Here is a 23,674-nt window from a genome sequence, read left to right on the forward strand (position 1 = left end):
CAGCTCCCACTTCCCTTCCCAGAGCCTGTCCCCTGTGTCCCCCCCAGTGCTGGCTTTAATCACCAGAGCGTGTTTGTTTTCATGGCCATGCATTCCTCACCCACACGACATCGGATCCTCTCTGCCCTGCTGGGCCAGGTGGGTGGACAGCAAGGAGAAAATCAGCTCTTTTTTTTTTGAGAAAGAAAATTCTCCAAGCCTTCTCCAAGCTTCCTGCTGGACTGCAGCACTGGGAATTTCCTCAGGGGTGAGGTTTTGTGACCCCTTGTCCCACTCAGGGGGTTTTGGGACCCCTTGTCCTACTCAGGGGGTTTTGGGACCCCTTGTCCCACTCAGGGGTTTTGGGACTCCTTGTCCCACTCAGGGGTTTTGGGACCCCTTGTCCCACTCAGAAGGTTTTGGGACCCCTTGTCCTACTCAGGGGGTTTTGGGACCCCTTGTTCCACTCAGGCTCCCTTGCCCAGGGGAAAGGATATCTGCAGAGCGTTTAACCCTGAGCTGGCAGGCAGGAGGTGCAGGGCAGTGTGTGAAGGACGCTGTGACAAGGGGCTGAGATGTGCAGAGTGGAATGGAATTACCAGAATGTGCTCCTGAATTGCAGTTCAATTAATTAATTAATTCCAGGTACAGGAACCCTGGGATCACCCCTCAGAGGGGAGGATCCCCCAGCAGCAGGGCAGGAGGGACTGGGGTTGATTTTCACAGAATCACAGAATGACCCGATTGGAACACTTGAGGGAAGGTGCTGCTGGGATTTTCCTGCTTGGCCAAACAAAAGAAGCGATGGAATTACCAGAATGTGCTCTTGAACAGCACTGAATTTATGAATTCCAGGTACAGGAACCCTGGGATCACCCCACAGACGAGAGGATCCCCCAGCAGCAAGAGAGGAGGGGACTGGGGTTGATTTTCACAGAATGACCAGGTTGGAACGCTGAGGGAAGGTCCTGCTGGGATTCTCCTTATTGGCCAAACAAAAGAAGCAATGGAATTACCAGAATGTGCTCTTGAACAGCAGTTAAATTAATTAATTCCAGGTACAGGAACCCCAGGATCACCCCTCAGAGGGGAGGATGCCCTGGCAGTGCCCCTTCTCCAGCCATGGGTGCCCTTCCTGCCCCTCCCTGGCAGAAGCCACCCACACCGAGCAGATCCCACACCGAGCAGATCCACCAGGCTCTGCTACCACCACAGCATCCCAGAGTGAACAAAGAAAAGCCGGGTTTAGCCCAGCTGAGCTGAACTTTAGCGCTGAGCCCGGTGCCACATCGCCATGGCAACAGCAAGGCCGCGCTGGGCAGGGCCTGACTGCTCTCCAGCCTCCATCCCGGGTGCTTAAACCATCATTTTCCATGGAATCACGGCATCACTGAGGTTAGAAAAGCCCTGTGAGACTATCGAGTCCCAGCTGTGCCCTGTCACCACCTTGTCCCCAGCCCTGAGCCCTCAGTGCCACCTCCAGCCCTTCCCGGGCCACCTCAGGGACGGGCGCTCCAAACCTCCCTGGGGATTTTCACCAACCCCAAAACTTCCTGTGGCAGTAAGACAGGACACGGGAAGGGATATTTGGAGACCCAGAGGCATTCAGGGCGTCCTGCCCCCTGTCCCTGGAGGATTTGGGGCTGTGAAACCGTCCTGGTGTGAGCTGGGCTGGGCCTGGAGGGGCTGAGCCAGGACGGAGCTGCTGTGGCAGCCTGGGTGGCTCTGGTGGAGCAGGAGCTGGAGAATGCAGCCTTTGAAGCCTCCTCAGAAGTGTGTGGATTCCCCAGGGATGGGCTCCTGCAGGCGCTCCCTTCGTCCCATCCGCTGCCACGCCTTGGAACCAAACCCAAGTTTTTACAGAGCTCACTTTTGTACCCTCTCCCTGCCTGATCCCAATGGGGAATTCAGGCCAGAATTGCCTTTCAACAGCAGGAGAGCTCCACGTTTCCCCGAGAAAACCTCCAATCCTGGTGCTATCAAACCCGGTAAATTGGATTTGTCTCCTGGATGCTAATGCCAGCAACCCGTGGCAGTTAATTGCAAGTTTTCCTTGCAGGCTGTAAGTGATGGAATCTCGCTACAAAAGCCATTTCTGATGGAGGGTGCTCTGTAAATATTTATGTTCTTTCAGTGGAGGAATGCCTCGCAATCAGACAAACCACACAAAGGCAAATGAACTCATCAAAAGAAACCACAACTGAAATGCAAACATTATAAAAAAAGGGGGGGAAGCCTCTCTTCTGAGAGAGTTCCAAGCCCAGGTGGTGCTGTGGGTTTTCCTCAAGTGAGGATCTTTTTTTTCTAATCTGCAGGTGCTTCCAGATGATGAGCAGGATGGGAAATCTGGCCCAGTCCACCTTAAATCTCAGGATTTAATGGAATTTCAGCGTTTTGTCAGGCTCAAAGGCTGTAATTAGTGACCAGGACATAATCACCACTCACACTCAAACACTCCAACTTTCACCGGTGCCTTTGGTAAATTCCAGACCTGCTCTGAGCCAAATATTTTGCCTCCTAATCACAGTTTACACCCTTTATTCCTAAACATTTGGTAGCAGCAGGAAAGGAAAGTCTGTGTATTGTCAGTTAAAGGTTTCTTTATTTCAGCCTTGTTTTTTTTACACTATCAGCTAATCCCCAGCACCAAAACAACGCTGGAACTTTGTCAGGAGTTTGCTGCTGATATCCAGAAATATAATTGCATTTATTTATCTCCCACCTCCAAATTTTAATGGATTTATTTTTCCCCTCACAGATAACAACAAGGACACAATGGGCCATAGACAGGCTGTAAATGTAAAATCTCACTTTTCTTCTTTCTTTTGAGCTCCTCTTGGGACAAATGCAAGCAGCGGGTAGGAGCAGGACTGCAGGAGTGTCACGGGAAGGCTGATGGGTGAGCCCAGGTCCTGTGGCCCTGCCACAGCTGTTCTTCCCTGCCAGGAGGCTTTGGAAAAAAAGGATTTCCATGGCAAAATACAAATTGCCTTCATCAGCCCAGCCTTCTTCCTTCAGTTCAGGGCTTTTCCTTACACACCGTTACCTGCTCATCTCAGAGCCATTCCCTGGTGGAACCATGCCCTTCCTGGCACTGAGTTCCAAATCCCAAATTCAAGGATCCCTGAGCCCCTCTCACCAGCCCAGTCAGCTGTGGGCTCACTGGGAGAGATGAATTTGGATTATTCCAAAGGGATTCCAGCTATTTCCCACCTGTTTGGGCATTCACAGAGGTGCCAGGGCATAAATCAGCAAAAAACAGAAGAGGAAAGGCAAAGCATGACTCCCAAAAAGGGCTCTGCAGCAAAGAGGAAGGATGGGAAACTGTTTCAGTGCCTTCCTCAGGAGATTCCAGCAGAATTCCCATTGTTCCCTGGGCAGAGCATCCTGGCACCAGAGCCCAGAGCTCCACCAAGGCAGTGGAATTTTTGTGTGCCCCAAAATCCTTTGACCTACCCCCACACCCAAGACTCACACAGCTCCCAGGGCTGGCTGGGATCCTGCCCCGTCCCCATTTATTTGTGGAATGGCAGAAACCTCAGGTGCAGCTGCTCGCAGGAAATTTTGTGTGGCTGTGGAAAATCCCAGCAATTTTCTGCTCTGAGCACCCCCATAATAACACAGCAAAGTTCTGGCTCAGGCAACTGCTTGGAATTGGGTTTTACGGCCGGGATGCAGCTTGCTTGTAACAAATCCTGGACTTTTCGAAGCTGGCCTCTGTCACTTTCTGCTGGGAGAGAGAAATCTTCCATTTTTAATTCTATTCTGGGCTTTTTTTCTTTTTTTCTTTGGTTTCTTTTATTGTTTTCTCTGGAAAGGAAGACAACTCAAGTCAGGGGATGTTGGAATGGAAATTATTCTTGCAGAAAGTCTTGCAGATTTGCAGGAGGTTAAACCAAGGAAAATTGGGAGCCATTATCTTCCCAAAGCCAGAAAATGTGTTGCCTGAATTAATGGCTGATTTCAGGAATACACTCAGTAACGCCATACATCAGAAATGAGATGCGAAATTACCAGCAATAGCCCCGTTCTTTATTAAACACTTTGGTTAATTAGTCTGGGAACATTTCACAGGCTGGGGCACTGTGAAGAACTGCAGAAGGTCACAGCAGAAGGCAGCAGGCGATGGATTAGTGAGCACCAGGACTCAGCAGGTCTGTTCAGCCTCTGAAATCCGACTGCCTGAGCTCCCCAGCCCCGGTTTTTCCACCTGTAACCACATGAAATAAAAGTGAATAATGATTATTATGGCTAGGAGACCGTGGCAATTGTTCTTTCTGGTGAAAGCTGCCAGTCTGAGCTGAGAAGCACCTGCACTGAGTTTGTGTGAGCTCAAAACCCACAGGATTCTGTGCAGGATTTACCCTGCAGTGAGACAGGGAGCCCACACTGCAGCCCCCTGCCTCCAGCAAACCGGGGGGGATAATAAATGCAGAATAAAGGGAATTCTCTCCTGTCCCTGGCAGCAGAGGGTTTGCAGCTGTGGGTTCTCACAGGCTGAAGCCCCCAGCAGAAGGGGAGAACCTTTCCCAGCCTGCAGAGCTTTGGGTGGCGCTGGCAGTGCCACCTTTTGCCTCCGTCTGTGGCCCTGCTGTCACCCTGATGGAGCACAAGCCCGTGTCCCTCCCTTCCTGAGCCACTGCCATAAATTAATGGCATTACAGCTCCCCCATGTCCTACACGAGGAGCGTGCTGCTGATCCCTTCCCCTGGCAGGGGCCCAAGGCAGGTAATTACCCTGAGCCTGCCTCGCGTGCCCCTGGGCAGTGCCAGGAGCACTCTGGTGCTGCTGGCAGCTCTCAGTGCCGCCCCAAACACAAACCCGACACCTTGGAGGGATTTCCCCCTTTCCTTCTATAAAAACATCTCTGATTTCCAGTGCCATCCCTGCTCCAGGATCAGTATTCCAGCCCCCATCTGGGATTTGTTTACATCCAGTTCTGCCCTGACAAGGGCACTTTGTGCTGCTGGGGATGGAGGGAAAATGATGCCTCTATTCATGGGTGAGCACCAATTTCCAACTGGGATTTTCTTCCAAAAAGGCCAGAAATACAAAATTACTCCTCAGCTAAGAAAGTAGAAAACCAGGTCTTGATGTACAAAGGATTGTTATGCAAAAAATCCCAACCCCGAGGCTGCATTATGGAAAAAAATTAGGGTGATTTGTACTTTTAGCTTAAATGAAGCAGATATCAAACTAGAAATCCAGGGACAAATTCCATCATTTATTGCTGAAAATGATTTTTTTTTCCCTCATGAAATGAGAAAATAGTGAGGGAAACCCCCCAACAGTCCCAGGTAACAATGCTGGCACCTGGCTGCCCATAAAGGTGATTCTCCCCCAGTTCTAGAGAGGTGCCCCATGTCAGCTCAGCCCTCCTCACCCTGTGCACGCCTTAAATGAGCTGGAAACACAGCACAGAAACATGAAACAGAATCTTCTGCTATTGGATTTTCCTTTTCTCTGCTCCATTTGTGCTGTGATTTATATGGAGAGCGCAATTTGGAAGATTGCATTGTGCCAGCAGTGAGACCACTCACCCTTGATGCCAAGATGAATTATTTTGCAGCTTTCCCATGCTGTTAAATCATAAATAGGAGCAACGGGCAGAAGATGAACCTGTAATTAAGCAGGATTTTCTTTTTCATGTAAATTTCCCAATTCTGAAATATATTTTGATTACATAGCAGAACGTACTTTTGGGAAAAAAAAAACATTTCTCACATTTCCATCTTTAATGGTGTGAACAACTTCACAGACATTGCACAGAGCTGGAAGAAGAGTGGGAGGAGGAAGAGCCCCAGAAGAAAAGGAGTTCATGGAGTTTAAAAATGCAGTTTACGTGTTCAACAAGAGTCCTGCAGGAACATGCACGTTCCACATGCATTTTAAAGCTCCTACAAATAAACAGTTTTGCTCCCTCTGCTGCATATTTTGATCTTGGTAGCAAAAATAGGAAATACCAGCCTGACACTAGGACAGGATCCTTTCCCTGCAGGGTCAGAGGGTCTTCTGTAGTGGGATTATTTTAGAAGTGAAGCTTGATCAGACACGAAAGATGGAAATTTGAAATCTTGAAAGTGATTTGAAATACCGAAAGTGATTTCCTTCAGTGCAACAACTCTGTAAGTGTTTGACTGTTTCTAAGACACAAGCTGATCTCAGAGTTAAGCCCAGCTCAAATGGCCGTGTTTAATGGCCTGGTGCTGTGGTGGCTCTGACCCCCAGCCATGCCGGGAATGAAGTGCACTGTGGATATTGATTAGCCCTGGAATCGTGAGTCATTTCCTCTGATACACTGCTGAGTGTTAGCGTGCCCAAGGGGCTGGTTTAGGCTTCAAAAAAATAAAAAAAGGGAATTACAAAGGGAGTGTGGGCTGTGGAATGGCAATGACTTTCATTCAAAAAAACATCTTTGCAGAATAGCTTGGCTTTGAGAAGGAAAATATTTACATCCCTTCTGATCTGGAACTGGAAAAACAAGAAATAAACCTTGAAATGGCAAAAAAAAGGGCAAGATCCTGTAGTTCCAGAGGCTTTGTAGCATTAAATGCACTTGAAAGGACAAATCACAGCTTAGGTTTTGATTACTCACATTACTGCAATGGAGCTTTTGGAGAAGGGCTTGAGGGAGAGGGGAAGGGATATTTTGTTTTTCTTGCATTTATTTCCATCCTGCTGCTTTCAGGATTGGCCTCGTGCTCCGTGGTTGAAGCTGAGCTCTGTTTCCAGCTCCCTTTTGGCCACAGCTTTCCTACGGGGAAGCACCAGACACATCACTAAATCAAAGTGTGCTCGGCTGAGGTGACTTTGGGCTGTGTCCTCAGCAGGGGCTGTGCCGGGAAAATTCCCCGAGTTTGGGGTTACAGAACAAGGAGGACTTGGAGAAACCAAGTTCTGTAAAAGGAGAAATATGAAATAACAGGGGAATGTGCTGAATTCCAGGGCTGGAGGGCAGGGAAGGCTGCACGAGCTGAGATGTGTTTAGGGGTGATGATGGTTTTGTCTCCAGATTTATCAAGACAAGTTACAGACCCCCCTATCTGTCCCTGACTGTCCTACCTGAGTGGGATCCAAATGGCTCCAGAGAGGATCCTGAGCCACAGCAAAGCTTTTTGTGGTGGTTTTTTTTTTTCCCCCTTCCAGAACGAGCACGGCCCTTCTCCAGGAGAGGCTGGAGCAGCTGTGCAGATGGCAGACATCTGCCAGAGAAATGCATCATCTTACATCATCTGGCACCGCTCCTGCCAGCTCAGAGCCGCTGATTTGTCGCCCAACAATTCCTCATCAGAGACGAAACTCGGGTGAGGAGAGCTAAAGGCACACTAAAGGTGCTCTCCTCATCCCATCTGGGTGGCTGCAGTGGCATTCATGGCAACCTGGGACCTCCTAACCCTGGTGTGAAGATGAAAGCCACCACATCTGTTATTGGTGGGTGCTTTGCATGAAGAACCTGCCTGTGGAGCAGCATCTTGTGTTTAGGAAATCACCGAATATCACTTTAATTCAGAGGAGCACGAGAGCAGCAGTAAAAACTGCCTAAAAAGCAAGGATAGGTCCATGAGCTCTGAAAATCATGGTCAGGACTGCAGGGGCAGCAGCTGCCCTGGGGTCTGGGGGTGATGCTCACGAGTGAATTCGGGCCCTCACACCGGTGATGGCAAAGATTAAATTCCCAAAGTGGTGCCCAAAGGTTTCGTGGCTGGATTTTAGCATCCAGATGTGCCTGAGAAGCTGCCTCAAGACAACCTGGATGCTATAAATCCCAGAGCCTCCATCCAGGCTTTGGTAACAAAGCAGAGGATGTATCAATTCCAGAAAAAAAAATTATTTTTGCCTCAACAGCAAGAATTTTCCAGGATCTTTTTCTTTCTCACTGCATTTCAGCACCATCTTAAGACCATTATGTAAAAATAGAAACACTCCTTTACTCATATTTTTATCCTCTCCTCAATATTTTTAGAGAAATGTGAGGCTGACATAACACAGAGTCAGAGAGTGAGATTCTGTTACAAGTTTTATTCTTCTGTGCCTAAAACCCAGTCACAACCAAAGAATGTTGGGGAAACATTCAGCTCTGCTCTGGGCTGATTTCAAAACGGAATTATTCCTTCTTCTCTTGGAATGACTGCCTACCTGCCTGCCTTGTGGGCAATCAGCATAATCCTGTTTCGTTGCCTCTCAGCAAGAGGAAAAATTAAAGCACAGTTCTGCTCCAGTGGATTCATCTTCTGCAGCTTTGAGTGGCAAGGAGCTCCCTGTGGTAAGGAAAGAGAGGAGCAAAAAGTTGTAAATTACCCTTTTTTTGTCGTCTTTTGGACAGCTCTTTGCTTTTGGGGGATGGGGGAGCCTTCATTGAGTTTCAAAGCGAGTCCACTGGTCATTGAAGCTTTAGAGGCAGCTCCGGGGAATAAATCTGCTGAGTGTGGGGCTGGCAGTGCACTCCATGTGCAGGGAATGTGGCTCCTCAGAGCTTTCACATGTGCTTCAACATTCCTGCCAGGCATATTTATACTTTTTTTTAAAATCAAAGCAGAGCGAGGGATGGGTTTTTTCAATTAAAACAATCCTTTATTGCTTGCTACCATGAGACACCCTCTTGTTTTAGTCTCTTCTATGCTAATTTTGCACACACTGGTTTTACACTTGCATTAATGCACGTGATGTGATGGTGAGGCTTGGAATAAATATTATTACAAATAAAAGCAGCAACTAGAACAGCTGTTCTTTTAAAATAGTATTAGTGATACTGATGTCTGTTATTTAGAGGCACTGGGTGATGGAGGTGCTTTAAATACCTTCAATATTTTAAATTAAAACAGAAACCAGTGACACCATGGGGAGAGTGGAAGAGAACAGTCAATTAATCCTCATGTACTCTTTACACCCCTTTTAATTTCTGTGATTCTGCTCAGCTGAGAATCCTTTTCTCCTTTGAATTAAAGCACCAGAGTTGACTGGGTAGGTTAAAAATATTAAAATGAGACATTTAGTGCACACTGGCAGTGTGTAGTTGTTTCATAGATGGAAGCATGCAGGCTAAATGTAACATTTGAGCTTCAGAGATGGGAGATTTCCTGCATTCCCACAAGTGCCAGGTGACTTCCAGGAATGCCATCAGCCGGGTGACATGTGAGCTGTGAGTCAGGGTGACAGAGCATGGCATATCCTTTCCCTGGGTATTTCCATGACTAACAGCTCCACTGGTCTCCATTTCCTCCCAGCTCTGGGCAGGAACCATCCCTGCCTGTGGGAAGCAGAACTCCAGGAGAATTCCAGGAGAAATCCAGGGGTTGGCTCAAGGTGTGCACCTAAAGCAGAGGTTTTGAGTGCTCAGATCCTGAATTTCTGGCCTGTAATTTTACCTCTCCAGTTCTGATGACTTCACCCTCATTCCCATGGTTGGTGACATCAGCAGAGCACAGGAATATCCTTGTGAGCCACGTTGTCTAAACAAGGAAAGGGACATACTCTTCCTTTTTTTCTATATTAAGACTTTTAAAAATAATCCGTGGCAAAGACAGGGATGTTTCAAGGGACTATCTCTGCTTTTATTGCCTGGCTGTGAAGAATATTGATTTGAGGTCATTTTGCATAGTGTTCTTATCCATCACCATAAACATCTGCAGAGCACAGAATAATTCCCCTGTGGCCAGGAGGAATTCTGAGGTGCATTCCCCAATTATTCCCTTTTCCAGAGCCTACAAATAAGGGAGAGCTCTGCTTTGTGGTTTAAAAATCTGGGTCTAATATTTGCGAAATGCCTGTATAGTTAAAATTCACTTTTGTTATATTTGCATAGCAGAAGTGGAATTAATTTGACAGATTCCACTGCTGCTGCTTTTAAATGTGGCAGAAAACTTCACATTTCCTGCTCACTTTTATGCCAAGTACCCAGTGAAGTCAGGAACTGAGACTTGCACTTCAGTTATTGATTGATGGGAATTTTCCCCCCTTTTCATTTCATATATTAACAAAAAAGAAATGCACAGGCATGGCCCATAAACCTCTGTTAATGGCCAGAAAAAAAGGGAAATGTGTCAGGTAATGTACTTGGAGCACCTCATTCCATTTGGATATGCCTGGGACTCGTCTCCATTGGATTTTCATCATAAAACCCATGATTTTGTTTTTAAATTACTCGGAGGCTCAAATTCAGGCTAGGCACTTGGTGTCTTTGCTCTGTCAAGTCTTTTGAAGAGAAAAGCTCATATTTCTGGAATTTTGTTCCAAGTGTCTCCAGATTTTCCTTTTTTTCTGCCCCATCCCTGGGCTGGAGGGGGTTTGGGGTGATTTTTCCTCCTCTGATTTCCATGTGAGTTCTTCCCCTTATCCACCCTGGGAGTTAAAACTCCCACACCACGGCCTAAAATATGGTTAAACAGGAATAAAGATCTGCTGGTATCTCCACCACAAACAACTGCTCCCCCACAGCACACAATAACTCATGGTATTTGTTGTCTGCAATATTCTCTCTTCACAGATCCTTCTGTTCCAATTTTTGGGGATGTCAGCTTGCAGGGGAGAAGAGCTGCCTTAATTGATGGAATATTCTCTCCAAGACTATTGTTTACCACCGAGGAATACTCCTGCTCTGCAAGGACTTGTGGATTTTTGTGGAGAAGATGGCTGGGATTTCGTGGAAACGCCTCGGTTTATAAAATTGTGTCAATAGCAGCCTGTGCACCGCCACAATTTCATTTTCTGGGTGCTCTAAAGGTCATTTTCACAAGGGGACAGGGACACCTCCCACTGTGCCTGGCCTTGGACACTCCCAGGAATTCCTCCCCAAAATTCCATCTCCACATCCCCTCCCCAGGCCTGAAACCATCGCCCTTGTCCTGTCACCATCTGCCCATGCAAATAAAAATAAAGATGCGAAATCCCGCTTTGTTCTCTTCTGGGGTTACTGTTAACATTGCCATAATTACTATTACATTGTCAATAATATCCTGTAATTAATACAAGCTACAGACATGATTGTCTTTTTATCTGGCATATAATACATAATATATACAATTTTCCATAGCATATAATACATAGTATATACACATTTTTGCATAAATATTAAATACCTATTTTCAATAGTGCATAATGCATATAACATACACATATTTACACATGTATTAATACATAGTATATACACATCAGAATAATTTATATTCTAACACTATAATATAATAATGCATGGAATGAAATAGAATAGAATAGAATAGAATAGAATAGAATAGAATAGAATAGAATAGAATAGAATGCTGCATATTGCAATATATAATAATATAATAATATTTATTTGTGTAAATATTAACTACCTATTTTCTATAGCACATAATACATATCACATACACATATTTACAGACCTATTAAATACACATTATATCCACGTGAGAATAATTTCTATTCTAATACTGTAACGTGATATGATAATAATTAATAATTAGGCTATGAAAATTAACGATAAGGTGATATTATTAAAAATATCAATACTATATAATATACCATATATAGTATTATAACATATATTATATTATATTATATTATATTATATTACATTACATTACATTACATTACATTACATTACATTATATTATATTATATTATATTATATTATATTATATTATATTATATTATATGATATTGAGGTATAGTATAGTATATTGTGGTATAGTATATTATACTATATTTCGTTATATGATATGACATTCTATTATATTATATGACATTATATCATATTATATTATGGTCTAGTGTATTCTAGCATATATTATATTATTCTATACTATATTATATTATATTATATTATATTTAATTACATCATATCATATCATATCATATTACATTATATTACATTATATTATATGACATTATATTACATTATGTTATATGACATTCTATTATATTATAGTGTAGTATAGTATATATATAGTATATTATATAGTATTATATTATATGATATTATATTATTAATATGCAATAATAAGTAACAACATGCAATAAATATACAACAATACAACAACAATTAACAACGCCGTTATGCTAATAAAAACAAAGCAATCACAATAACTAACTACTCCTTCACCCCCCCCCAAATCTCCCCACCCCCACCCCGCGGCACTACTTTCCGCGGCGGAGCGATCGGCGGCCGCGCCGCCGGCGCAGGGATCGCGGGGGCGCGCTGCGGCGCTGTCAGTCAGCGCGGCGGCGCCGGGACGCGCCGGGCGCAGCGAGCGCAGCGGAGCGGCCACCGCGGGCTCGGCTCGGCTCGGCTCGGCTCGGCGCGCCCTCAGCCCCGGCCCGCGGCTCGCCCTCCCGCCGGTGCGATGCTGCTGCCGCTCGCCGTGCTGCCCTGCGCCTTCGTCCTGCTGCGGGCCGCAGGTACGGCGGGGCGGGGGCGCGCCGCGAACAATGGGGTCGGGCGGACCCCGCGCTGCCCGCAGCGGGAGGAGGAGGAGGAGGAGGAGGTGGCGGCTGGGTTGGGCCGGGCTGGGCTCCCCCGCGGCCGGGGGTCGGTGCGCGGGGGGCGCAGACAATGGGCGCGGAGGGGATGCTGCGTGCGGGCTCGGTGCGCACCGCGAGGATGCTGCCGCGGCCGCCGCCCTCCGCCCGCGGGGCACGGACGCGGCCGGGCGGGGAGCGAGGGGTGCCGTGGAGCGGCTGGAATAATGAAAGGAGAGGGGGAAAAAAATTAAAAAAAAAAATTAAGAAGAAAGAAAAAAAAAAAAAAAAAAAGGAGGGGCGCGGGGCGCTGCCGTTGTGGAGCGGCCCCCGGCGCGAGCGGTGGTGCGGTGGCCCCGCCGTGGCCGCTCGGTAGCCGCCGGTGACCCGCCCGGGTCGCCACCCCCGGGTCCGGGAGCGGCAGGTGGGCTGGGAGCGGCAGGATGGAGCGGCCACACCTGCGCCGGCCCCGCCCCTGCCAGCATCCCTGCTCCGAGCTGCATCCCTGTGCTCTCCATCCCTGTGCTCTCCATCCCTGCTCCGAGCTGCATCCCTGTGCTCTCCATCCCTGTGCTCTCCATCCCTGTGCTCTCCATCCCTGTATTATCCATCCCTGTGCTCTCCATCCCTGTGCTCTCCATCCCTGCTCCGAGCTGCATCCCTGTGCTCTCCATCCCTGTGTTATCCATTCCTGTGCTCTCCATCCATGCTCCGAGCTGCATCCCTGTATTATCCATCCCTGTTCTCTCCATCCCTGCTCCGAGCTCCATCCCTGTGCTATCCATCCATCCACCCGCCCGTCCGTCTGTCCCTCCTCCCCGGCGCTGTCCGTGCGGCGCTCCCCGGGGAGCGCTCCCGAGCCGCGCTGGGCTCCGCCGGTGTTTGCTGCCTGTCCCGTCCTGTCCCGTCTCCTCAGCCCCGCTTCCCCGTCCCTGGAGGGCACCCCGGGCTGGCTGTGCCATCGCCACCTCGCCGCTGTCCCCCCGGGCTCCGCGTTTTTCCCGGCGCCGTGTCCGTGTGTCCGTGTCCGTGTGTCCGTGTCCCCGCGCTCCCGGAGCTGTCGCTGTGTCCTTGCCGCGCTCCATCCCTGCCCTCCACGCCGAGGATTTTCATCTCCTTGAGCAATTACCGCCGCTGGGGTGGCGGTGGCTGTCGTGGCGGAGCAGTGCCACCAGTGTCCCCAGGGCTGCCGCCAGCCCCGAGCCACCTGTTCAACAGCAGCGCAGCGCCCACGCCGCGCCCTGCCCGCCTCTCCCGCCGCTGGCGAGCCTCTCTGGAACGAAAATCAAAGAGAAAAGTGGTTGTGGGGGGGTCGCGCTCCCGTTCCAGCCGCTCCTGCCGTGCCCAGCTCCGCATCCCGCCCGGCCACACCCTGCCGTGCCCGCGGTGCCCATCGCTGCTGCCAGCCTGCTCCTGCCACCGCACTGCCACCGCCTCCCCACCGCCTCCCCAGCTGCGGGAGGGCACGAGGAAGCGCCTCGCTTTGGGGATTTTTTTTTGTTTTTTTTTTTTTTTTTCCAGGGGGAATAAATGGGAGTAAGCGAAAGAAAAAATTATCTGCATCTGTTGCCCCACTCAAATGCGTGTTTATCCAATAATAATAATTATGAATATGGAGACTGCCTAGGGAGCTGCACAGCTGGATCTGTTAAATCAGCATAAAATGGAGAACACAAAAACCAAATAAAATATTAAAAAGCTAGAACAAAGCAGCAGCAGTGTTTGTGGTGAAAGCAGCACCAAGCACATCCAGCTCTGCTTTCCACCCTAAAGGATGCTCTGGTCGTGTTCCTTCTTTTTGTGCCCAGCTGAGCTCACCAGTCTGTGATGGGGGAGAAGGAGTTTTGCTTTGAAAGCTGTGGAGATGTCAGTGCAAGAGGGTGTTTTATTTATTGTTATTTATTTTATGATTGTGCTGCTAAAAAAACCTCAAGCTTCAATGTAAGAGGAGGCAAGAGGGAGATATTCATCAGTGAGGGAGCTGTTGTGTGGGGTAGGCTCACAACCAAACCGTGTCTTTTATGTCTTTTAGAATAATTCCACATTTCGTGTGTACCCCCGTGGCCTGTGACAGTGATGATTTATTTTATTTAGTCTGCTGTAATATTAAAACATTCTCTGATAATTTAGAAGCTGATTTATAGACAGAGCAGATGGCTCCTCTCCTTTCATGTACATCCTGAGAACTGTGGTTTCCTAAAGAATAGCGAGGATTTTGTATCAACTTTATCCCCTTGACACATGAACTCGAAAATTCCCAAATTGACTCTTGGGCTGGGGTTTTTTTTTGGGTCTTGGTTTTGTCAGAGGTTTTTTTAAGGCCATTTCAAATGAGTAACTTCAGCACTACCCGGTTTTGAAGTGTTAAACATTGTGGCTGCTCTCCAGGCTGAAAGTGCCTTCACTTTTCCTGGCTGGCCTCCAGAAATGTATTTTAAGGATAACTGCTCTGCTTCCTCCTGCACAGAGAATGCCATGGGGGGTTTTGATGGTTTTCCCGTGTGTTTGGGGTGGGAGGGCGATGCCATGGCTCTCCTGCACGGGCTGCCAGGGAAGCAGAACCAATTGCTGGGGGAGGAGGAGGAGGAGGAGGAGGGGATCCTGCATCTGCTGCCATCAGTCTGCGAGGAGCAGAGGGATAGCTCGGCGAGCAGACAAAGCACGGTTAATTTCCTCATTTCAAAAAAGGCCATTGCGAGGTTTTCCTCATTATTTTACACACCTGGTGATAGAAAAAAGGCACATTCCTGGTTTGGTTTTTTTTTTTTTTGGTGGGTTTCTGGGCTGGTTTTGGCAGCATCGTTTTTGCAGCGTGTTCGGTTTGAGATGGGCATTATGAACTTCCCCAAATGCCTCTCTGAGCAGCCTGGCAGGAGCTGTTTCCCCTGGATTTGTGGCTTTTATGCGGGGAATTCCGAGCAAGCTTCAAGGATCTGATGCTGCCAGGGCAGGGTTTTCCAGGTGCTCTCTAAAGAGCGTGTTCATTGCTTTGTTTATTTCCCATTTCTGTCATTTTCAATTTCTCACGGATGTGAAACAAGCCAAGCGACTCACTTGCAAATACGGAGCTTTGAAAACGACCAGGAAACAGAACTGTGTTTTCCTTGCTGTTTGTAAACCGGGAGAATGGGAATAACTGGGCTGAGGGTGTGTCTGGCAGGGAACTACGGCTCCCAGCAGCTCCTCTCCTCTCCTCCTCTCTCCTGGATGTTCCTTTGCGCATGTTTTTCAGGAATTAATTTGTCGCTTTTCACCCCCCCACCCCCCAAAAAAAAAAAAAATCAAAAGAGCCACCAGGCAAATAGACTTCGAGCCATCCAAATCACAGGAGCGAATGTGAAGGTCAGCTCTGGGCTGGCTGTGGCTCCTTTTGTTTAGGAAAACACATTAGCATGGAGCAAAGGGCTGGCTGTGCACAGGGATGGAAATGAGCAGGGCTTGGCAGCAGGGCCGCTCTGGGTTCCTGGTGGGGAAATGCAGCTGCTCATTAGCAACGATGCCTTTTGGAGTGACCCCAGAGCCAAATGGCAGCTCCTGCTCCTGTCCGCCTGCCTTTGGGATTGCCTCTGCACGGAGCTGTTCTGGGGGTTGGGGTTTGTAGTGTGTGTGGAACGGGGAAAAACAGATCAAAATCAAGGGTAAAATTCAGATTAAAATAAATGTATGGCTTTAAATGCAGTGGTTTCCACTGCATTGGTGGTAAAGCAGATAATCCCTGTCCGTAGATGCAGATTCCAGACCTTCCCAGGATAAATGACACACACAGGATGGAGTCACCATCCCTGGAAGTGCCCAGAAAATACGTGACCATGGCACTAGGGGCAGGGTTTGGTGCTGACCACGCTGCTGGTGCAGCGTTGACAGTGACACTTGATGATCTCAAAGGTCTCTTTCAACCTTAACGATTCTCTGGTTCCACAAAAAACAATTTCAGGAGGAATTTCTTCATGGCAAGGGTTAAACATGGGCAGGGCTGCCCTGGGAGCTTTGGATTCCCCATCCCTGAGGTGTCCAGGGAATTGCTGGGCAAGGTGGGGACTGCTCACAGCTTGGAGGCTTTTCCATGGCAAACCTCGTGCCACAACACACTGGGCTGTCCAGGGGAGCTGCTGACCTCTTTTAAAACTTCCTCAGAGCAGAGCTTTGGCTTCTGAGGTTGCTTTTGACCCAAGAATTTATGTACTTCAGCTAAATTCTGACTGGGACAAATGTGGGGCATCAGCAGCCTCAGTCCTGAGAGCTGCAGATCTGCAGGCAGCTGCCGGAAAAGCTGATTTTGGGGGAACAGCACACAATGGGAGGTTTATCCTGCAAAGCAAGTGCAAATTGCTTTGAGATTCCTCTGAAGAAGCAGCAGCAGCAGCTGTGGGGTAGAGTCACACAGAGCTGTGCTTAAGAGCAGGGGGAGTTATCTGAATTCTTACACGTGAATAATAATGAGGATGGAGAGCTGGCGTTGGCAGCAGAAATCACAGAGGGTCGGAACAAGATGAAAATTCTGCTTGTGCCTGAAGATGAATGTCTGCAGGAACTGGGGCTGGGAAATGGGGGGGATTTTCAGGAATCTCTGTTTGCTCTGGCACTGCTCAGTGCTCCTGCCCTGCCCAGGGATGGAGGGACCAAAGGTGCCAGGTGGATTCAGGCTGAAAACGGGATCAGAGAGGGGACAGAGCGCAGGGGTGGCAGCCAAGCAGGGCTGCAGCCCCAGAGCCACCTCTGCTGCAGGGAAATGCAGCTGGGGCTGCGGGCAGCGAGGGGATCCCTGGCAGGGCTGATCCATCCTCTGTTTTCATCCAGATCTTGTGACAGGACACGTGCAGGGGGTGCTGGGACAGTGGGAGTTGGCTGGTTCAGTACAACCTGGGAAAATATTGGGAAATCCACTGAAATGCTCAATTTCTTAAATCAGGGAGCAGATTTGATTTCTTTTGAGTCCATCACTTCACCAGGGCATCATTGGCCAGGACAAAATCCATTTAAAAAAACTCTTCACTGCTTGAATTGTTCCAGAATTGTCAATCTCATCATGTCTTGATCAGAAATATTTGTGTTTTCTTTCTAGCTGAGTTTTTAAGGTAAATCAGGGTAGGTACTTTCCACAGTTTGTTGTTAAAATCAGGCCAGTCAGGTTAATTCTCTGAAAATCCACCTGCCGAGGCCACATTTGGAGCGTGGGGTGCAATTCTGGGCTCCCCAGTGCCAGAACAATCAGTGGATTTGTGGATTTACTGCCGAGGGACTGGAGGAGCAGCTTGGTGTGAGGAGGAGCTGAGACTGCAGAGAGAAGGCTGGAGGGGATGTGGATGTGGAAGGAGTGAAGATCCCAGCATGTCCCAGGGACGCCCAGCAGCAGAACAAACTGGAATACAGCAAATCCTCTCTGCACGGATGAAAACGCACCAAAATCCCTCTTTTTGTTTTTATTTTTTTTGTTGTTGGATGAATCCTGGACCAGGTTGAGTGGAGAGATTGTGGATTCTCCATCCATGGACCTTCAGAACACTCCTGGCCAGACCCCTGGAGACCTCCTGCCTTCCCCTCGTGGACTGGATAATTCAAGATGTCCCTTCCAACCTCAATAATTCTGTGATTTTTCTACCTCTACTCTTATTAAAATAGTTACAATAGAAGCTTATTTGAATATTTAATTCACTTTTCCTTCTTTGTTTATATTCATGACGTTTATCACCCTTGAATCTTTAGGATAAACAGGAATGTTAATTGTTGGTTGCTGGTTTATGGTTAATTATGATTTTCCACGTTGATTAACTTGGAATGTAACTCCAAAGACATGAAAGGGGGTTTGTAAATCCGTGTACAGAAATGGGGAATTGTGTGAAATGAAGGATTAGAGGAAGAAATAAGCCAGGTAACATTCAGGCCACGTTTTAGGCAGAGTTTGGTCAAAATCAGTGCTTGAAATTCAAGGTCCTTTCCAGAGGAGAGCCCTGGCTGAGCTGTGGAATTGAGCAGGTGATAAATGATGAGATGAAGTGATGAAGATCTTAGACAATGGAAATAGAGAATTGTTGCCTCCAAATTTGAATGGGCTTTTCCAGATGTTTAATATCTCTTGTCCCAAAAGCAACTGCATAAAAAATACCTCAAATGTTACTAAAACTGCAATATCCTCCTGCAGAATTTAGTTAATTGTCCCTGAAATCAAACTGTAGGATTGCAAATGTCCTTGTTTCATGGAAAAAAACCCTAAAAATTTATTTATAAAGTGCAGTTCCTTTTACAGTGAAGACTGATGGCATTATTGCACCCTTTAAAATAGGAGCAGCCAGTTTGGCACAATATTGGCAAAGTGGGCTCTAATCTGGGGCATTATTGCACAATTTCAAATAGGAGCAGCCAGTTTGGCACAATATTGGCAAACTGGGCTCTAATCTGGGGCATTATTGCAGAATTTAAAATAGGAGCAGCCAGTTTGGAGGTGTTTCCCCAATATTGGCAAACTGGGCTCTAATCTGGGGCATTATTGCAGAATTTAAAATAGGAGCAGCCAGTTCGGTGGTGTTGGCACAATATTGGCAAACTGGGCTCTAATCTGGGGCTTTATTGCAGAATTAAAAATAGGAGCAGCCAGTTTGGAGGTGTTTGCCCAATATTGGCAAACTGGGCTCTAATCTGGGGCATTATTGCACAATTTAAAATAAACCCAGCAGGGATTGAGGGCAGCTCAGGGCTGGGGATGCTCGCTGGTGGTTCCTCGGAGCCCAGGCTGTCCTTGCATATTAATCACCCTCTCAAAGGAGCTCTGATGTGCATTGTGCAGGCTCGGGGATTGTGCTGCTCAAAAGGGTTTTTATTCCATTCAAGTGGCGGGGCTGAGAGCAGCAGAATCCGGGCAGTGTTTGGGGTTTGGGGAGGGACAGCCCCGCTCTGCCCCGCGTGCCTGGAGCTCTGCCCTGCCAAATGGGCACAAAATAGTTAAATATTCACCCTCGGGTCTCCCTGCTCCTCAGCTGGGGGGTGAAATAAAATATTGCCCCATTGGGGTCTCAGCAGGCCGAGCTCGAGGTCTTGGTCCCGTTGGGAAACTTGGAGGGGGTAAAAGTTGGGGAAATGGCAGATTTGTGACTTTGGGAATAACAGGATTTCTCCCAGTAAAGAGTGGGGAAATTCAGATTCTGTGGGTTTGGGAATGACAGGATTTCTCCCAGTAAAGAGTGGGGAAATTCAGATTCTGTGGGTTTGGGAATGACAGGATTTCTCCCAGTAAAGAGTGGGGAAATTCAGATTCTGTGGGTTTGGGAATGACAGGATTTCTCCCAGGTAAAGGTTGTGGAAATCTCAGATAGTGTGACTTTGGGAATTACAGGATTTTCCAGGTAGAGCGTGGTGAAATGTCAGATTTGTGAGTTTGGGAATAACAGGATTTCTCGCAGGTAAAGATTATGGAAATTTCAGATTGTGTGGGTTTGGGAATGACAGGATTTCTCCCAGATAAAAGTTACAGAAATCTCAGTTCTGTGAGTTTGGGAATAACAGGATTTCTCCCAGGAAAAGGTCATGGAAATCTCAGATAGTATAATTTGGGAATAAGAGGATTTCCCAGGTAAAGGGTGGTGAAATGTCAGATTTGTGAGTTTGGGAATAACAGGATTTCTCCCAGTAAAGGGTGGGGAAATTCAGATTGCGTGGGTTTGGGAATAACAGAACATTCCTCTGGTGATGTGGTTTTATGTAACTCCAGCTGCTGCTCTGGGGCAGTGAGGTGAGGTGCTAATGAGCTGTGTCTGTGTGAAAAAATCCAGAAAAGGAGAGATTTTGGATCCTTCTCTTGGTACAAATCTCAAACCTCCACAGATACTGAAACACGGACTTCAGTGTGCAGTAGAGATGTTTCAGTGGGTGATGGTTGGTACTCTGAAGGAGAAAATGGGCAGATAAAAAATACATCTATATCAAGATGGTTACAGATTTACACACAAATGTTCCAGCGCAGGAATTTTGTTGCAATCAGTAAAGAATTGGGCTGCAGACTGTGGTTGGGAATTAGCAACAGCTCACGTTGTGAGGACAGGTGAAAACTGGTCCTGGTTGTGCTGAAGAAAACCTTTTGTTGGAAGGCAAAATCTGCATTTCAGACAAGCAGTGAAATACCACACTGCTCCCCAAATGCAAAGCTGTTTTTCTGGGCTGTGTTTAATCAATATTATTGAGCTGTTTGCCGAGTCCTTGGTGTCTCTTTGCTCCTGCTTTTCCTCCTTTTATCAACTCTTGGGCACGTTTTCTCACACTTGATTATTTTGTTCTGCGAGGGCACTGCCAGAGTTCCCTGCTGGTGAGAATTTCAGGAGTGAGGTTGTGGAGAGCAGCAGATCCAAAGAGGTGTCCAAGGAGCTGAGAAAGCCTTGAGGGGTGATGGTCAGGCTGGGCTGAGGTTGGTGTTAACGTGGGATGGTCTTGGTGGAAATGAATCACCAGAGTGGAGCTTTCGGTGTGTTTGTTGTTGTTCTCTGTGTTCCAAATGGGATTTTTTGGGGCATTTTTGTAGGGAACACGAGGGATTTTTGTGTAATTTGGTAATGCTGTTAAGGCAGCAAGAAGGGGAGAGCATTTTTCTGCTCAGTGTTCATTCTGCTGTATTTGAGTGAGAATTGTTGGGTTTATGTGTGGATGTTTTGGGGTGGATTCTCATGTTGCAGCAGAGCCCTGCCTGTGTCACTGCAGTCAGAAGGAAGCCCCCAAACCATCCATGCCAGCCAATTCCCATTTATTTCCCTCAAAACCCACCTAAAGCCCATTGCAATGCAGAATTTGGAGTGAGGTGTAGCAGGAAATCCTGAGTACAGCCAGTGCTGGCATTTCCCTTCAGTGAGAGCTGCCTCATCTTGGTTTTATATTAAATTTAGATTAATTGTGTGCAGGCTGTGGCACTGCTCTGATCAAGCACTTGGAGCCCACCTGGGTGTGCTTTGAAATCTTCAAAACAACCATTTTCAGACTTGTTTTAAACTTATTAATGTGCATCAGAGATCCTGTGCAGTCCAGGGTCTCGTGAGCAAAATGCCCAGTCATTATTGGTAATTATAGCACTGGAGGGTTTAATTTTGCATTTTTCCCTGTGTTAATAGTGAGAGGAAGACCCTTGTGCATGGCATTTTAACAAAACACAACCAGCAGCTGCTTGGCCGAGGAACTGAGTCAGTTCCTGCGAGGAGTCAAAAGAACAGAGCTGCAGAGTGCTGCAGTTGTGTTTGCAGCAGATAATCCCCAGTGCAGCGTGCTGCAGGGCTGCACAGACACAGGAATTACTGCCCACTCCCTAAATCCTCCTGCACTTTAATCTCCCCATGATCTCTGCGAAGGCTCGCAGCATTTATTCCATTTATTCCGTTTATTCCGTTTATTCCCTGCTCCTTCCTGGCTGGGGTTTGTTGGGAATGAAGGAGGGAGGTTGGAATACATGAAGGGGATAAAATTTAAATTTATTTATTGTAGACAGTCTGGACCAATTTTTTTTTCTTTTTTTTTCTCTTTTTCTCTGTAAGAAGAGCTGCAGCATCAGAGATTTAATTTCATCTTGATTCACTTCTGGCTTTGCCACAGGGTTTTATTTGGGGATGGGCTTTGGTCATTTCGCTCTTTGATTTTTCCCCATTTCTCTGTGAAATGAATATTTCATGAAATACAAGCAAACTTGGAGTAGTTTGTGCTTCATGGAGAAAAATAACATAATGCTGCAGTGATAGTTTGTGATTTTAATTTCCCACTGCAGGCTGGCATGACTGTTAGCTCCAGAGCAGGAAATACTGTGAAATATTTGTTTGGAGTAAAACTTATTTAGTATAAACACTAGTAAATAAAAAAGTTATTTAGTTATTTATATTCTGTAGAGAGTAAAAGTTATTTTTGTCTGGAAATGGGTGTTTCTGTTGGTAGGATGATTTTATTCCTGGCAGATAAGGGGGGGTTTTTGTGGTGTGCAGTTTGGTTTTGCACAGTATGAGGCACAAGGAGGTAAATCCTGCTTTTATCCACTCCCAGGGAATATCCAGGGAGGAATTTTTCTCACCTGCCCACAGGTACTGAGGGATCCCCACGAAAATTCCAAGTGCCTACATGAGTAAAAATCAATGTAAATCTGCTCAAGGACCATTTCTTTTTAAATAAATGCCTTGAGCTGATCTTTCTTACACCTGGTGAAAAAACAGGCTTTTAATTGAAGGATAAAATGTGTTTTTTTCTCATCCAGGCCCTGCCTGGCTGCTCACACTGCAATTAATGTGACCTGCTGCTCATGAATTCCTTGCACAGAAATTGATGTAAATTGTCCTCTTTTCCTTGCCGGGTGCTCCCAGCTCTGAGAAGGGCAGATTTGAGGAGTTTGAACCAATCTCTCAGCATTTTGTGCTGTCCCACACTTGGGTTCTGTTGTAGAATAAAATCCTCAACATCATCACAAAGCACAAACCCCTGAGGGATTTTCTCACTCAGTCTCTCTTCCAGGAGAAAACTGCACTTCAAACCCTTTGATTGGGCTCTTTTTTAAAACACACAGTTTCTGGAGCAGCTTTTCCCATTATTTTATTGAATATTCCAGGTGAAAAGGTGCCCTCGGAGCAGTCCCTGGAGTGTGTTTGCCCTGGGTTTTTTTGTGTTCTGGGCAAACACACTTCAGGTATTTCTGCTTTTATCAATGGCAGTGGTTGGTGTTTGCTGATAAAACAGTAGTAGAAATAAATGGTTTGTGCACAAGCTTGTGGGATTGCATTATTTTAATGCCTTGTGGTATTATTTTCACATTAAAAGATGAGGGAACTTTAAAAGGTGGCCTTTGGGACAATCTCTTAGTGCTATCTAATACCAATAAATTAAAGCTTTTTTTGCTTTTTACTAGGTGTGCCTCAGTCTCTGTTTTAGTTACATTTTACCTATTAATCCCCCAAAAAAGGCTGAGTGTGCCAATGAAAGTCCCAATTTTGCAATCCCCATTATTTTGGTTCAAAGAAGCCATTTTTCTATAAAGAATTCTTGCTTCATGAGACTGGATCTGGATTTAGATGAAAGCACAAAGCCATTGTGGCCCATTTTTGTTGTGTTCAGCCCTGAATTTCAGGACCATTTTTGTGTGCTCAGCCCAGAATTTCAGGACCATTTTTGTGTGCTCAGCCCAGAATTTCAGGACCATTTTTGTTGTGTTCAGCCCTGAATTTTAAGACCATTTTTGTGTGTTCAGCCCTGAATTTCAGGATCATTTTTCTTGTGTTCAGCCCAGAATTTCAGGACCATTTTTGTGTTCAGCCCA

At 46.8% G+C, this 23,674-nt stretch overlaps 1 protein-coding gene and 2 long non-coding RNA genes across 12 annotated transcripts in view; all 3 read left to right on the plus strand.

The window, feature by feature from the left end:
• Positions 1–843: 843 nt before the first annotated feature.
• Positions 844–10,865, plus strand: LOC135285500 (uncharacterized). 2 transcript variants are annotated; one of them, XR_010350312.1, is made up of 3 exons: positions 853–1,374; positions 7,126–8,242; positions 10,463–10,865. It is a non-coding gene; the product is annotated as an uncharacterized LOC135285500 (long non-coding RNA). The 2 variants fall into 2 exon arrangements; XR_010350311.1 differs by lacking the exon at positions 7,126–8,242 and having other exon boundaries at positions 844–1,374.
• LOC135285499 (uncharacterized) lies at positions 1,384–4,236 on the plus strand. The gene is made up of 2 exons (XR_010350310.1): positions 1,384–2,878; positions 4,054–4,236. It is a non-coding gene; the product is annotated as an uncharacterized LOC135285499 (long non-coding RNA).
• A 1,297-nt stretch (positions 10,866–12,162) lies between the features above and the next one.
• NCAM1 (neural cell adhesion molecule 1) overlaps positions 12,163–23,674 on the plus strand; it is an 89,739-nt gene continuing 78,227 nt past the window's right edge. For 7 of the 9 annotated variants that reach the window (XR_010350273.1, XR_010350274.1, XM_064397729.1 and 4 more), the window contains exon 1: positions 12,163–12,354. Coding sequence is in view for 7 of the 9 variants with exons in the window: in XM_064397729.1 (XP_064253799.1) it covers positions 12,300–12,354 (55 nt within the window). In the remaining 2 variants the exon portion in view is untranslated. The remainder of the gene's footprint in view (positions 12,355–23,674) is intronic. The other 2 variants (XM_064397733.1, XM_064397734.1) reach the window with 1 other exon arrangement.

Source organism: Passer domesticus, chromosome 23 (genome assembly GCF_036417665.1).
Source record: "Passer domesticus isolate bPasDom1 chromosome 23, bPasDom1.hap1, whole genome shotgun sequence".
In the NCBI taxonomy this organism is placed as follows: Eukaryota; Metazoa; Chordata; class Aves; order Passeriformes; family Passeridae; genus Passer; species Passer domesticus.